The sequence below is a fragment of the Apostichopus japonicus genome, chromosome 15 (genome assembly GCF_037975245.1).
Source record: "Apostichopus japonicus isolate 1M-3 chromosome 15, ASM3797524v1, whole genome shotgun sequence".
Taxonomy (NCBI): Eukaryota; Metazoa; Echinodermata; class Holothuroidea; order Aspidochirotida; family Stichopodidae; genus Apostichopus; species Apostichopus japonicus.
In genome coordinates, this window is record NC_092575.1 from 3158497 (window position 1) to 3175844 (window position 17348).

Consider the following 17348-nt stretch of genomic DNA (forward strand, 5'->3'; position numbering starts at 1 on the left):
AGCAAGACAGAGGACAGTAAGCAACAGTCCCATCCCCACCCTCAGTCCCACCGTCATCCATCCCACCATCGCCCCCACCAACGAAAGGTTGACAAGTGAGCAAAACCAATGTATTCATAGTTAGACAGTATTCACAACAAATTTTAACACATTTTACTTGCCCAAAAGTTTTCAAAAACTTTCTTTATCATTCTAATCCTCATTTTTTATACTTTCCAGACAGTGTTCAGTTTTCGGGAGTATTCTTCATGTGAGACAGATGAACAAAGACAAAAGAAAGAATCCGGTTCCAGAACCTGTTTTCTCTGTGTTGACAATGTTTACAATATATCACAGCCATTTTTGGACATGTTCTGTCAAAACTGCTGAAACTTTGAGGGGCTAGACAGGAAAGGTTCCTTATCTTTCCATGTTCCCACCCACGCAAAATCTGAATAAATAATTAAATTTTTTCATTCCCCTCACCCCCCACCCCCCCCCACCCCCCTCATCTTTCCCATCAGTAGATAGAGAACAGTCAAAGATTGTATCAGCAGATAGTACGACTGACATATTCCAGAGACAGAACAGAAAAAAAAATTAGGCCGAACCTGTTGTAAACACAGACAATGGAAAAACACCAGTGAAGCAAGACATCTTTACACAATCAATCAAACTACAGGCTCTCTCTCCTTCTGATTCCCTGATCTGATGTCTTTCAATTTACGAGGCTTGTATCCCTCCCGACTGATAGTAGGATTATATGTGGTACATGTAGTACATATCACATTTATAACCCTCTCAAATGCCAACTATATAGAGTATATCGACCAATGATGGCCTGGCGTGCACGATACAACTTAAAGAATATTCGTCACACAGGATTATACACACCGATCTTCATGTCTAAAGAAAAATATTATATTATTTTTCTCTTCCATCAAGTCTAAATATGACATCGTTGAACCAAATGCGATCCATTTTGGTTATGTTTTTTTCTCCAATTATAACAATTTTTATTTTCTATAATGGATTTTTTTTTTTTTTTTTTAAATTCTGAATCAGAACACAGTTGCAATGTTACATCACAGACTTAACTCCCAGACACAGCTTTTAAACTAGAATATTTCTCAAAATGTAAGAAAGATTTTTTCCTTAGCTGTCTGGAAGAGTAATTCTTTACAAAGGTTTCTCTCTGTCTTATAAGCTAAGGATTATGGTTGTGGAAATTTTACTCCCCTCTTAATGTCTTATTTTAATCTGTTAATCCCATTTATTTAAAGAGTAACGAGCATCGTCAATGAAGAGGGCTGTTCAAAATTTCTTTCTTCGGATGACTCGTGATGCAAATTCAGTTTAGCTGTTATCACCACCACATTCATCTTTAGAACATTTACGATCAACCTCATTATAATATTATAGTTTGAGAGTAACTGTAAAATTTTCCAGTGCATTTTTTTTTCAGAACAATAACTTTTGTGCGGTCTTATTTTCACTGACAAAATTGAGTAAAAGAAATAAGAAATCCAGATTCTTTTTTTCTTTTCCTTTTTTGGAAATCTGATGTGTAAGTTAATAGCGCGGAAACTAAGTAGAAAATTAAAAACACAGTATCTATCATGCAACTTGATTTCTCTCGATAAAAACAAATACACACGAACAAAAACTGTTTTGTTACAATTTTCGTTGAAATTAGTATCATGGTCGATGGAAAGTTGATATTTGTTGGGGAGGGTATATGTTTGGTGGAGAACAGATTTGCCAAAAAAATGCTGTTTTGTTTTGTTAGAAATGTGGTCGAATCGGATCGTGTTCGATGGAGAATAAATGTTTTCTAGACGTTTGTTGCCAAACAGATATTTTGTTGGAGAGTGCATGCTTAGCTGATCTTTGGCGGAGAAATGAGAAGCTTGATGAATGTTTGGTGGAGAATAGATTCGCCAGAAGGGCTGGATATTTCGAAGAAATAAAAAGACATTCGCCTGCGATCTCATCCCTTCCACCGAGCAACCCTCAAAGTCTCTTAGGGCATTGTGGTCAAGTGGTCAATGCAGTGGACTGGTGATCTAAGGATTACAGGTTCGAGCCCTGGCCAGATCACTGAGTTGTGTCCTTGGGCAAGGCACTTTATCTCCATTGCCTCTCTTCACCCAGGTGTATAAATGCGAGGTAATTTGTAAATATAGTTGCGTGCGCCGGTTTGTGGCTGCACCCTATGGGAAGTCCCCCAGGGGACACGTGGTTGTGGTGCACTGTGGTGCCCCAGGAGATTGATTGAATTGCGCACACTTTGGTGTGTAGGTGTGACAAGTTACCAATGACCAAGGCTAAGTTGTACCAGCGCATAGAGACTTTAGTGTATATTTGCGCCTTATAAGAACTGTGTATTATTATAGTTATTATTATTAGATCTATGTTGTGTCAATCAACTGTTACTTACATATTTCCAGCCAAGAGTCGTTTTGCAGCATTCACAGTAAATATCTGACACGGCATGTAGCCCGGTTAGCAGTACCCTCTCCTCAGCAGGTCCACAGCCTATGTTTACTCTGAAAAATGGATGACACAATTAAAAACACCATGGTCACACATCAAAAGTTGCAACAAAAAAAAACAACAAAAAACAAGATGGAATGATATTAAAAACAGTTACATCATTCAAATATATGTTCAAATGATTTACAAGTTGCTACCATATCGCTAACAACCAAATATTTATAGTTATAACATTAAATCTATCTGCACAGGTGATCATGTCATCAAACTGTAATAATCATATTATATAACTACAATATAAACAGCAGGGTTGCCATTATAAGCTATAGAGCATTTTTACAGACTGTTTGAACATGAAACAAAAATCAATCCTTCGAATGAAGGAAGCTATTAAAGCATTCCTGCATCATCAGGAAACCAACTTGGCAGATCATTAAATGTCACTTCACCGATTTGATTATCAAAAATGTGGAAAACTATTAGATTGCAAAGATTTTGGCAATAGGATGTTTATTATGTAGTACAAATAGATCAGTCCAGATATTACACATCTCATCAATTCAACATGCACTGCATATAAGCATCACCACACATGTAAAAATATGAAAGTATATATCTTTATTAATATTAAATGTACAGTATAAACTTCTGATATGTATGACAAAATAGTCAGGCTTTTGATGTAAATATTTTAACGTAATATCAAGTAATGTTATATCTAGGCTAAAACCGTTTCTCAGGTATCATCCAACTTATAGTATGCAACCAGTATATCATAGTTCACTTTTGCACAGACACACAGACACACTAGAGAGGAAACCGAATATACACGAATGTACAACCTCAGTATGTATTCACTGCAGGCAGTGGGCTAAGCCATAACTTGTTCCGCAGACGGTAACTAGGGCAACAGACATTTAATTCTTACAGCAGTTAAAGAAACAACAGCACAGATTCACTTTTGTTGTGAATGCATCAAAGTTGGACAGGCCACACAACAACTTTATATTAGAATATTAGAATGTGAATTATTATAGTGAATTATAACACCATTTTTAAAATTCCGACTTTTGCCTAACATCTCATTTTTCTGTTATTATAATTCCGTCATAACACTGTAATTATGACGTAAATGGTTTTACAAGACTGCTCGACACGTACGCCATTCGACAGACTCTAACTGAGATCTGGACGCATAACAAAATGCTCATCAAATATGATGACATTTTCCATGAAATGTGTTTATGAGAACTTGTGTTGATATTACAAGCATGTATGTGTATATATAGTTCACTATTACATGTTTATGAGGCAGTCATTGTGGTTTTCACGATTTGTGTAAGTAGTGTTGTAGGCTCTGAATTTTCCCTCCTGTTTTTTCCTTTTTTAAACAAAGTAGTTCCTGTGTACAAAAGCTGCTTTGAACATGTTGCACTTTTAAAGCAATTTACCCATTTTGTCTATCATTTTAGGATGCCACACTGGATAAAATTATGGTAGATTTTCTGTTATATAACGTGTCTTTTTGAACTCAACCTGCATTGGGGACCTGTATCAGTTTGACAAGATCAATTTCAGAACAAGTTTGATCTATTTGTGAGCATATTGACCGGTGAATGCCATATGGCTCACCAAGTACTTCATCTTACAAATAGTACATCTATATTTTTTTTAAATTCTGGTAATCGAGTACCAGTAGGATTAAAAATACATAGCGGAGAGTAAAAGTACAGTTACACAACTATGCTAGAATATGTGTAATATGTGGATTCAATGTCATATGGACTGATAAGCATGCTCCATTTACAGTATATACATCAAGCCACCCCCACCCCCAACCCCCCCCCCCCCCCCAGTGTTTTCCTTCAAGAAAAGTGCAGGAAAAAGCAACAGGGATACACACACAAAAATTGATGTTATCAAACAATTTTGTTTCTTCTTTTGTGGCTTGGATATCAGAGAACACAGAAGGAAGTATTAAAATGTGGTATAAATCTTTGGGTCAATTGAGGCAATATTAGACCACTTTAGGCCTCCCAGGAGCAGCGTACCCGTACCCGGAAAATTGTTTATTACTGAGTAAAGAAAACTTTGCTGCTCTCATAGCCAAAAAATCTTAATGGTCACATAAGAAGGGAATTAATGGTGCCATGAGCGACCAATGTGTCAGCTATCTTGAGATGGGTAGGGTTTACACAGCTAGTGAGAACTTCTACAAGGACTTTGAGACCACATTACTTTGACGATTCTGTGTTTAAGTCAATGGGGCAACTATATATGGAGTATGCTACCATAAAGTGTATATTATATGTTGCCAGGTACAAAAGTCGTATTTAGCACCAAACGTAAACTACATCAGTCATACATCAGCTTCAAATATTCATATGAAGATTCGACTCTATTCAACTCTATTCAACATTTTTCTTTTTCAATCCAATTTTTTTTCTTCTAGAGCAGGGGTGGGCAACCTTTTAGAATGAATGGGCCAGATATGAGAGGTGAAAAATTTACTGGGTCGCACCTAACCAACGACCTGCTGTTGATTTCAAACCTTTGATTCCGAGGACTTTCAAGCAATAGGTGTGTGTACTTAATCTGTATTCACAAAAACAAATTGTCAATACAGTACAGTTGATAATTAATGGGGATAATAGGCCTACCTGACAGCATCATTAGTGCCGATAAATTCTAAGCAGCTAGCTCGTTTTTTTTGTGATGATGTAAAATAGATTGATTTTTTTTCTTTTTCTTGAGACATCTCACAGGTCGCAAAAAAATCACTGGCGGGCCGCATGTGGCCCGCGGGCCATAGGTTGCCCACCCCTGGTCTAGAGTATCCACAGGTCTTTTTTGCCAGTGTCACGCTCATGACACCTCATAGATTAGAGAAATGAGTATTAATATCGGGTCTACTGAAAAGCTGAAGATATCAAATTGAAAATATCAACATGTCTTTCGGAGTCTCATCATGGCTTTGCGACCCCTTAGACATCTGACAGATTAGAAGAAAGTACTAATAACAGGCAGACTTTTAAAGCTGTTAAGACCAATCCCACTTGAAGGGTGAAAATCTATCCACGAACGAATGCAGGTGGTTCACTTCAAAATGGCAGATTTCAGCAGGAAGGAGAGGAATTAATGCATGAACCAGACAGAAGTGGGTCAGTGCTAAATGTGATTATTAATTTTGTAGGATTAGGCAGATTAGGAAAAGTTTGCGCTTTGAATGGACACGACTAGATAAAGGGGAAGAGGATTAATGAATGCATATAATTATGAAGTCAATTGTCACCTTAGGTACAAAATTAAACGAGGCCCAACAACTATACTGCCAACCGAGTTCACATCATTTTGAGTCGAGAAATCAATGACATTTCACGAATGGAACTTTCCATCATTAACAGTTGAATTTGTTGTCCAGACATGAACATAAAACTGGATATTACCAGAAGCGTGGATCATGTGACTTTCTAAATCCGACCAGTTTTATAGATAAGGGAGACACATATTGAAACCTTTATCCATAGTACTGCACATTCCAAAAATTTTCAAGACAGAGAAAAGTGTATCCCAACTTTACTTTAATAATTTCCATATTTCAGGGCAAACTGCTAAGTATTTTCTTCCTTCTTATTTTTACCTCCAACGAATAACCAGGCCTTACATTTTGGTGGTCTGAACAGCCAATCTGGCTGTCCGACAAATTGTATGCAAAATAACAATAACCAATATGAATGTACACTGTAGGAGAGATGTAACGGTTTGGGTGACAACAGCATGATACCATTTTATCATTTAATCTATTTGGGAGTATTTTAATTTCAAAGCAATCTGCATCTGATATAAAGAACTAGTCTTCCACCAGACCAACCCCCACAGAGCTGATTTTGGTTGTCCGGTGAGGAATTTGGTCGGCTTGGTCCGACTGGACTACCATCAAGAAATTCACCCAGACATGAACAACCAAAGAGAGCATAAAATCCTACAGATATAATTATTTTGGTCCTTCAAGCTAAATTCCCAGGGGAGTGGGGACATTTCGCTTTCCTGTGAAGGTTGAAACACTTCCTAAATTAAAATATGAAAAAGGTACAACGACTTTGAATTGAAAGCCCGATTTTTTTTTGGAAGTGCTCGACATAAAACAAGAGTAACAAAGAATGACGGCGAGTTCGCTCTCCTTTTTCTGCCTCTTTAAATGCATCTAGCGATGAGATTACTTCTCCGAGAGTCTCGGGAGAGGAGACACTCTCCGAGACAAAAAGGCAGGGGTACCCCCTATCAAACTCTCCAACTCCCATCAGGACGACATGATCTACGTCAATTGGGGAGGGCCCCATCTGAGGGTACGATACCATCATGAAATATTAAGGCAAGGAGAGTACATACTGCAGAGATGTGTCAAGGGAACGCCAGATCCCCTCCGCAAAATGCGCAGATCTTTGGAGACAATTACCAAAGGTGAACTCACTTTGCAATATATTGAATACTACCCAATCACTCGTAACTTTTTCATTTTTTATTTTTTTCCCTTTGTCTGCTCAGAAGATCTAAAAGGCAACACTTTGTGCAAAGTCTGAAGGATTTGTTCCGTTGGTCTAAGTCCCACATTAGGGATGCATACAGCTCATTAGCATGAGCCATTTAATATTCATTCCACAGGTCAAGAAACCAATTAATTATCTAATTATCTCAGTTAGGCTTGACTGTAAGGGCGGGTTATTTGTAACCGAAAGAAAATTGGCGCAAAATTTGTATGAGCGTGAGAATGCAATTTCCTTCGCATAAATACTTCGTACAAACAAGATTATCTTCCTGCGGATATTTGCGAGCTGGCATAAAAGGATGATCGGGTACAGAAACTTGTTCACATTTGAAGCTCAGCTTTCATGTTGCAAACTTGCAATTTATGATTTATGCAACGGAGACAAAACTGTTTGGCCGACAAAAATTAGCCAGATTAAAACTGAATTCTTTTTCAACTACTATAAAAGCAGCTGGCTGGCTACCTTTGAGTGAACATAGATGGTATGAGAGTGTCTTGGAGTTTGTTGCAATCGTGTTTGAATTATTAATACTGATAAATGTTTATAATAATCATAATAATTAAGTGAACTTAGAAACTTACACAGAATTGAACAAATAGGCTCGACCTTGGCTTCCCTGAAAAGACTGGAGAAAGAGAGAGAGAAAAAAAGAGAGAAATGAGTTTATATGGAAATTATAAACAAACAGTGCGATGTGATGCTATGACATGATTTAACACATTAGGATAGTTCTACAATATTACCATTGTTGCGGATATTCTGCACACCTTGTGGTTAACCCAGCAGCTGTGAGAAAGTATGGACAGCTGTCTTTAGTACAGAGTAATAAGAAATTGTAGTGTAAACAATTGAAAAAAAAAAATTACTTCGTTGCCACGGAAACATTAATTCAACACTTGCATCTACAGTACACAGACTCATAAACGTATCCAATGGCTAAATTATAGCATAACCTAAAAAAAAAAAAATTGTAGAAAAGAAACTAGCTGAATTTCTAAAGTCCTGGTATTACACACATTCTGATGAGATGGCAAAGTTAACAGACACACATTACACACACTTCAATTCACCTTACTTTTCACAACTGGTTAAATGCAAGGCCAACCTTGCAATTTTTTTTCTTTTGTTCGACAGTTAATTTTACGACAGGGTGAAATCACAGTTTTAAAGCTAATTAATATATATATGAGGATACCAGAAACTAGGCCCTTTTCAATCAGTCACGCCCAGTGGACAGGCAAACTGACATATCTCCATAGTGATATTTCTAATAACAATATTTACTAAACGTAAACCAGCCTTGGTTTTTTCTTTGTTTATTCCATTCTTTGTTTGAAACAGACATTAAGTTTTCTAATGACGTTATAGCTGAGTTCTGCCCTAGAAAAAGTGTGTGGACGTGCTCGTCATTTTGAATTGAATTATTGAATATAAAATTTTTTTTTACCAAAGTGACAATTAGCGTTTTACAATACAGCTCTAACGTTATAACCTCAACAGTTCCAACTTCCAGTTAGACATAATGGAGAAAATTTGTTGGTATTTGAAAATACATTTGTTTGGCGTTGCATATGATTACAAATAATTGCATATTTTGTATTATAAAGTTTCTGAGCCCAAAATTTTGTGAGAATCATATAGAATTGCTCATTCATTGTCAATTTAGCCATCTTTGCACAAATGAAAGGAAATAACAACCAATAAGGGCAGTACTGTACAGTAGGTGTAGTAGTTTACTCAATCACAGAGATATTGTAAATAACAATCACAGATGCAAGGGTGGGGATACAGGTGGGGGGGGGTACACCCACCCCTCTCCCTTTTAATTCACACACAAATTATTAAAATGAGTTATAAGCACAACGTTGCCTGTAGACCTTATTATACATCAAAATAGGCCTCCGAAAGCATCATTTTAAGTCTAATAATTTTTCCCCCATCCAACCCTTTTCATGGGGGTCAACTTCACTGACTCCAGGATCACAACCCCCTCTCCCTCCCACTCCTTTTTAAAATTCTGGATCCGACCCTTAACAACCTCCGATATCCCGATATCAAACATTGCATAAAATTAACAAGGACAGGTCTACGTATGAAACGAAAAATGCTGTTAACTTTTGCTGTATCTGCTAAACTGATGCAACTTTCATCTTCTCCTCTCCTCCCAACCCCCTCCCCCCCCTCTCTTTTGCTTTGTTAGCACACAGCCATTTCAAACAGCAGCAATCCAGTTATTCTTGGAATAATCTATGCGACTCCACTCCATGGTGTTATCCTTGTGTGTAATGCTATGCAGTGTATCCCTCTCATGCCACACACATGTCGTCGTAGTATGAATTGCTCGTTTAATTGCAAGGGTTGTTTTGATGGGAGTTGTTGTGATATGCTTTCATATTCACAGGGTACCTGACGTGAACCCTGTGTCATCAATATGTTGGATACCCTGGATGTGATTAAACTGAATCAGTAGTCTTATTAAATGAAACAGGAACAGCATATGATTTAACCGACGTACTCTCTGTGATCTGATAATAGTGCAATTCTGGGGAGCTGCTGTATATACAGCGCACTACTTGGAGGTAAATTAAATGTACATAATAATTGACCTCGGGAGGATATATAGTTCGTACGAGGTCTACATTATCTAAACCCACTTAATTGAGATGTGTTGTGAAAGTGTGAAGCAAGGGGGAAGGTAGAGAAAGGATGGGGGGGGGGTTGGTTGGACTGCGCCATAAAAATCCTAAAACTATAATTATTGACCAGTACAAATTGTAACTGCCAAAAAAGTCTGGAAATTTTGAATAATTTGTGTAAAAGCCAATTTAGAAGAATTTAACTTTTTTTTACATTTTCTGTAAACTTTTATTTAATCAACCAACTTGAGTGAATTCAATAAGCTTTGAAGTTGTTGAGGGAGAGACATTATAAGTATTATCAGAGCAATTCCCCCCCCCCACCTCCCTCTTTAAATCTGAAATGTCAGTTGTACTGTACCAACTGTTAGATTTTTTGGGTTGTTTTTTTCCCACACTCTATATTTATAGTCTTATTAAGATATATCAATTACTTGCTTATCCTGCAACAAACTACGACAATTATTTCTAGAAGTCAAAGCCAACTGCATCCATCTGAGTATATGAATAAACCAAATCAAAACTTCATTCATTTTCAGTTTCATTTCTGTTCTTTCTTTCCAACCAATCACTTAATCAGAAGGACAGCTAGGGACTGTCTACCCAACAAAATACAATCTTTCAGACAGACAAGGAGCTAACGGACAACAATATTTATTACCATAATCCCCGACCACATGTGTGGCAAAGTAATCAAACTTGACTTCCCACTTCAAATCACTACTGATTATAAATGAGTCACACTCAGGGCTACACACAAAAAATCCCACTGACAATAATACACACACACAGACTGACAATAATATACACAGAACCCAAACAGTGTGAGTCAGAGAGAGGACTTTTTACTCACAGCCAACAAAATCTCGGAATAACCTTATAATAAATTGCATACCTAGGTTGTTCATACAAATCAATGACGCAGTGCTTTCACACATATGAGCATCTAGAGGTCAGATCCATGGTAGTACCAAACTGCAATAAATGCAAGACCTTAATCTTACCCTTGGGATGTTCAGATTTTAAATGTCAACATCAATTTTGAATTTTTTGTTGTTGTCAAAGTTAAAAAAAAAAATGGAATATATAGCCAGATGAATATATATGAGAGAGGTAAAATGAATCAAGCAAGAGATATTGATTCATAACACAAACTTCCCTGATCTGCATGCAAATTCCTGGAAAATGTTGTGGTGGTGTTATATAGATCTAAATTTATAGGATAAGAGCTTCTCTCCATGCAGTGTCATGGTAGCATAGTGATGAGTGTGTGCTAAAAGACTCTCTTTTGAGTCCTGTGTGTAATTACTGTAATATTTTCAATGTTTATATACCCCTTTCAGGCATTCTTTCCCTCCATCCTACTCCACCCCAAAAGAAAAACTGTTGCTGAAGTATCAACACTAAATGAATAATGATAATAAGATTTGTCTTAATTTATCCGTTTTGAAAAATTAATTTAAAAAATAGCAAATTTGAACGCTCGAAGCATCTTTAAGCAATGCTTCGTTGTTCCATATACTGTACACGCATCTTCATGGTCCTTGGATTTAATCATTCCAAGATTCCACATTCACAAAATACCAACAAAATTGAACCAACATAACATGACACCCCCCATCCTACCCTATCCCCTACCCTTCCATTAAACCATCCTGTTTACCTCTAGTTATGGCTCACAGTTTAAATGCCACATTCATTACTGATGCAAAAATCATCTCTGCATTGTTATTTGAGTGTCAGACAAGTTATTTGGAACCTTGAGAATTTGTACCTATACCCCTGGAGGCAAAAACACATGTCGATGTTTTCAACTTCCCGTCCGTCCATATGTTTGAGCGAATGGGTTTGGTTCATATTCATCAATATTTATTCAATATTATATCAATGTTTTATACACCTCAATACATGAAAATGTCACTATTTTCAAACTACAGTGAGTCTGTCATGAAAGAAGAACTCACCAGCAACGCTTATAACGAATATGTATATATTACCCTGTAATTAATTAATCTGTTACACATGCGTGAAACAATGAAACCATAACAAGTGATTTTGAGTTACCTTGGATATGAGGTCATCGTGATTGGCTAGATGAGCCCTGCAGTGTATACAGCTATACCTTCTGTGACAGTTGGGCAGATATGCCTGGAATGTCTTCACCATCTTGGACTTCTCCGTGTCAATCTCTCCGACAAACACCGTTGACAAAAATATGGAACCGAATCGCTCCGTAAAAAACAAAAGACGACGAGATCACTGCGAGCTCGTTACCCGAGGGGCGAGGTTTCCACGGGGGGCCCCTTAAAAAGCTGCGATCCAATTCAATCACGGCTGCAATAGTGTTAAGCACAACGACGCGATGCTGTGCAACAATTGCTACAAAATCAAAAGACAAAATGTTGCGTATCCCAGTAAAGGTATTCTTGATTCGTCTGACGCCAAAAATTTTCAAACTTTCAAAAATAACTTTTCCAAATCTACCATTTTTATGACCTGTTTGCCAAATCAACAATTTACTATATATGTACTGTAGTTCCTTTCTTCTATTTTTTTTTCTTTTTTATGGTGGAATTTGACAAATACCATCAACGGATCATCTATCTGTAAGGTTCAAAATTCTCTTAGATTGCATCTGTTTAGATCTTTTCCTTCCCTTATATAGGAAAGGGACTCTTCTCGTGACCATCTGCATAACAAGGTGACCAGAATTTAGGTGCCGCTGGTGTCCGACCAGGCTCCTGTACCCTGTAGGGCTGCCTATCATCTGATAATTCTCTTGAGAAAGAAATCTTTTCTGCAAAAAAAAAGAAAAAATCAGAAAAAGGATAATTTATGATTGTATATTGATGTAGATATCTTTACTTGATTGCAATCAATATTTTGAAGTACCTTTTAGCAGGGAACAGTCAACTTACCAATAATTTCACTAGTACCAATTTTATGGCATCCCATATAAACACCCAGCTAAAAGCTGTATTTGCGTGAGGATGTTGTGGTCAAGTGGTTAAGGCAGTAGACTTGTGACCTAAGGTTTGCAGGTTTAAGTCCTGGCCAGATTGTTATGTTGTGTCCTTGGGCAAGGCACTCCATTGCCTCTCTTCACCCAAGTGTATAAATAGTGACTGATGAGGTAATTTATAAATATAGTTGCCTGTGTACCTCTCTGTGGCGTCACCCTATGTAGTCTTGTTCAAGACCCTGGCATTCTGCCATTACTTTGCCTTCTACGATTAATATGAGTGCGCCCTCACATCCTCTATAGAAAATCTGTCAAAATCGTTTTAAGGCTAATTCCGCTGACAGGCAGATTTGTGGAAGGGCGCCCTGAGTTAGTGTTATAATTCGACGATATTTATATCTAGAACGAACGTCTTGACCAAGACTACACCCTATGGGAAGTCTCAAAAGGGACACATAGATGTGGTGCACTGCAGGAGGAACCGCTTGAATTGTGCACACTCTGTTGTGTGGGTGTGCCCACTTTGGTGTGTGGGTGTGCATACTTTGGTGTGTGGGAGTGACAAGTTACCAATGACCAGGGGTAAAGTCGTATAAGGGGGACTTATCCTCAGACAAGACTGTAAACTTTCAACTTCAGCTATATTTCCATCCTTGCTCCATCAAGGACATATCCTATGATAATGTCTCAACATCTGAGGCCCCGCTTCAAAGAATTAACAAAACTGAGCTAGGCAAAGACAAGTCTAAGCTTCAAACAAACTAAAAAGAGACCATGGGACTCACCAAACTCCCTGGCCAGCTTGGGGTGGGGGGGGTGGGGGAACTGTCAGTGCCCATACGGAAGAAACAATAAGCTCAATTTTCCAGCCTAAAAAGGGCTTCTAAACAATGAATAGTATATCGAATGGTCTGTGCAGGAGATCAATCTTTTTTATGGCTGGCTCACCATCCGACCGAGTTATTTAAATGAGACAAGATTCGAAGAAGTTGTCATAACGACACACACATTTCCAGAGAGGATTTTATCCAGGTTGTTTTAATAGGGAGAAACTATCACAATATTAATATGCATATAAAAATTTAATATGTTTAGAGCACATGAAACCTACTGTGCTCTCTCTACCTTGTTAACTTTTGAAACAACTTAAACGAACCAGGGCACAAAAAAAAACACCTACAAAGCCAACAAAAAAAAGGTCAATAATTTGTTGCTACCAAAACCGAAAGCTGCTCAACCATACTGCTAGGTAATTTAATACTACTCTCAAGTGCCAGACTTTAACCCAGGTGTGTATAAATGAACATTACATTACAAATGTAGACATCAGATATTATAATCCCAACTGAATGCCTTCAGACTAGATACACTGCTTCACATTGATAAACAGAGATGACTTTCGGATTCACGGCTAGCTTATATGACTTGTTTCACTTCACTGCTGCACTGGAACGTACGAAGTACGTAATCGTAGATAATCTACGCAGACATGGTTAAAATACATGTATGTATTGTATGTATATATATGACGACTGGGGCCAGGTAGGGAAAGACTGAAAGCTAAAATATACCCACATCTTCTACAAGATTAGGGCAATAATGAGAAGCAATAATAAATGGATGGCTTGTTGTATAAGTCCATAGAGAGACAGAGAGAGAGTACACAGTTATATAAATTGAACCTTATTACATTGTGATGGAGGTTTGGAATATAATCTTCTCTGTATGTATCTAGTTAATATACATATATATATATAGTATCTATAGCTAAGAATAAATGTCCAAATTTTTCAAAGAAGAGACCAAATACTGTAAATAAAAAGCCTTAAAAAAAAAACTGACTGCGACCAATTCAGAATAATTTTGAAAGTTATTATACTGTATGGTATGCATTGTCCTTTTAGAAGTCAACACAGTACGGCCCTAAATGGTAGCTTGCTACACACACACACACATATATCATATATATATCAATATATATAAATTGCTATAGGTAAGTATTTCCCTGAAAAGAGAAATGGAATAACAATATGGCTAGAGGAATGAAAATTAAATGGCCAATACAACTGAATTTTTCATAGCTTTTGTTGCAATAAACATACTACACTGTACTACCTTACGGAGTGTTAGCTCAGTGGTTAACGCCGGTGCCTTTCAATCATACTTGTATAGGGACAGCTTGTATCAAAGCATAGGTAACTATCAAAGCATATAATTAGCAACAACCAAACAAAACTCTTTTCATAATTAAGGATATGGAATTTCAAGTAACTTGCTTCAAACTATTTTTTGTTTTTTTTTTGTTTTGTTGGCTGTTTGGGACGAATGAAAGACTCTTACAGTGATAAAGCTATTCAAAGTCATTTTCAAAGAAATGTGACAAAGGAATGTAAATTTAGATTTTGCAGTTTTGGCATACTGAGTCAGTGCTGTGTATTTTCTTTCATCTAGTTCTAACACAGCAGTTTTTCATTTTACCTAACTTTGTAAAATGCTGAGAATAATAAAAGTTTTAAGCTCTGCTTCATTCTCTCACCACCCCCACTCCCCCCCCCCTGGCCCCACAAATTAATACCTATACTGTAGCTCCCTAAAGACACACCAATTCTCACATCTGTAAAACCCACTCTACTAATATTATGGGAATGTCCATGATTGGACAATATCCATACTCCACCGACTACCCTTCACAAAGCTTACTGCACTAACCCCCCCCCCCCCATTCTCCCACCTACCTTTCTCACTACCATATTAAACAAACTGTGGACTCCTTCCAAAACCAAACCACATTTTGACAGATCAAGTTCAAACCAATGAGAGTCATACCTTCCAATAGTCACCAGCTGTAGACAAAGGAAACCTAACACCTCACAGCTGTGTCCAAGCAGAAAGTGCCTCAACAAATATTGTAATGAAAATCATATTTTTTCCATCTCAGTTCACATGGTTTAAGGAAGTTGATTTGCTCGCAGAAATTGCTACAAGATCAAACCTATTATAAAGTCTAACCACAAAGCTCATTTTCCTTCCCATACATCCTGTGGTTTTGGAGTAGACACCCATGTACACTAAAATAGTTTGGTTTCCTTTATACAAATTTAATATACAAGGGGGGGGGGGGAGGGGGAGAATATGTCCACAGGCTGTTTTGATAACTTCTATACCCCAAAACCAGAGAAACCACCTATTACTGTACCTACTATATTATCCAGATCTTATTGTACATGTAGTATAAATGGCGGCTAATGTACCTAGAAAGTCGAAAATCCTTTGTTCTCTGATGGCCCAACTGTAGGAATAATTTCTCTAGTTTAGTTATTTGGCTAAAGGCCACATTTACAGACAACAAGACTATCAAAGAGTTGCAGAGAAGCCCAACGTATCTTCCACTTTTCTGCACCATACCTGGCATACCTATCTATCCCTTTCCGATGTCTTCTGTCTCCCCTTCCATCCCCTCTTCCCCACCCCCTCCCGCACTCCTGAGTTTACCTTTATTTTCTACCACCTAATCGATTCTGATGACATATAGTCCGTTTCCACCGACTGCTGTCATTTCATTGATGACAAAGCACTCATCTACTCCAGTGGGGGGAGGGGGGGAAGTGGGGGTGGCGGTGGGAGCTGTGACATCATCAGCTCATATGTAGTTACTGGCGATGGAGCCTACTGTACCTATCTCCACTTGAGTTTGAGTTTGACTACTTCTGCTATTGCACGTTAACTTAGATACCTAACCTATTAACTGGTAACGTTCTAGCACTGCAAACCCCCCCCCCAATAACCCCCTCCTCTGGGTCAACGCCCATCACTTCTTCCTTTTCTGATCAACCCTTAATGTATTTGTTGTATCATGTTTCACGTTTTACAGTATTGAATTCCATGCAATGATAAGTTGCTTGTATCCCCCCCCCCCCCCCCTTATCCACATTGCCTGTTCCATCTCTTCTAGCATAAGTTTGCAACAGAGATATGAAGCACATTACTAATGCATACACACAGCTCTTGAACATTTGATGCATGCTGGATAAAGATGGGTCTAATGTAATATTTGTATGTTCATTCATACTTAGTAAAGATTCCTAAATCCTATCGGTCCATTCAGGTCAGCTGACCGTGGTTAATCCTGTGAGTAACGCACGGTAAAATTACGGGGCATCACTTTTATAAATCTTTGGTTATATGTAACCAAAAATGTTTTGTTTTATGATTTTTCCCCCACACAAATGGTAGTGTATGAATGAACGGTGTTAATCAACGGTCTAGCATGCGTTACTCACATGATTAATGCACTCCGGATGTTAATGCTATCACTGGATGCACTCGGGCTCCGCCCTCGTGCATCGCTTGCATTATCCCCCGATCGTGCATTAATCCTGTGAGTAACGCACGCTAGATCGTTGATTAACCCCTTAATAATCCAAAGTGAACAAATGCTTACCAGTAACACAAATTTCGCAATTGATGAGACTGACCGGATTTACTATTATGCTTAATTTACACAAAAGTGTCTACTAAAATATATGCGATTGCTCTTGATCAGAACTACAGTAAGACCCCCCCCCCTCTCCTAAATTTATGATGATTATACAAGTAAACTGTCTCAAAAAAACAAAGAAGAAACTGAAAATCAATGAAAAGCTCCAACAGTGAAATTCACCAAATTTTTGTCCCTGTGGACAGAAATTCACTTCCTGCTCATTTTGTTACTTGTTACTTATCATTCAG

General features: G+C 37.8%; 1 protein-coding gene across 1 annotated transcript in view; it reads right to left on the bottom strand.

The window, feature by feature from the left end:
• Nucleotides 1-17348, bottom strand: part of LOC139981064 (protein yippee-like 1) — a 48293-nt gene that overhangs the window by 18876 nt on the left and 12069 nt on the right. Inside the window, exons 2-4 of the mRNA XM_071993208.1 lie at nucleotides 11723-12455; nucleotides 7604-7647; nucleotides 2420-2528 (exon numbers count right to left, since the gene is read on the bottom strand). Coding sequence (XP_071849309.1) covers nucleotides 2420-2528; nucleotides 7604-7647; nucleotides 11723-11824 — 255 coding nt within the window. The 5' untranslated portion in view covers nucleotides 11825-12455. The remainder of the gene's footprint in view (nucleotides 1-2419; nucleotides 2529-7603; nucleotides 7648-11722; nucleotides 12456-17348) is intronic.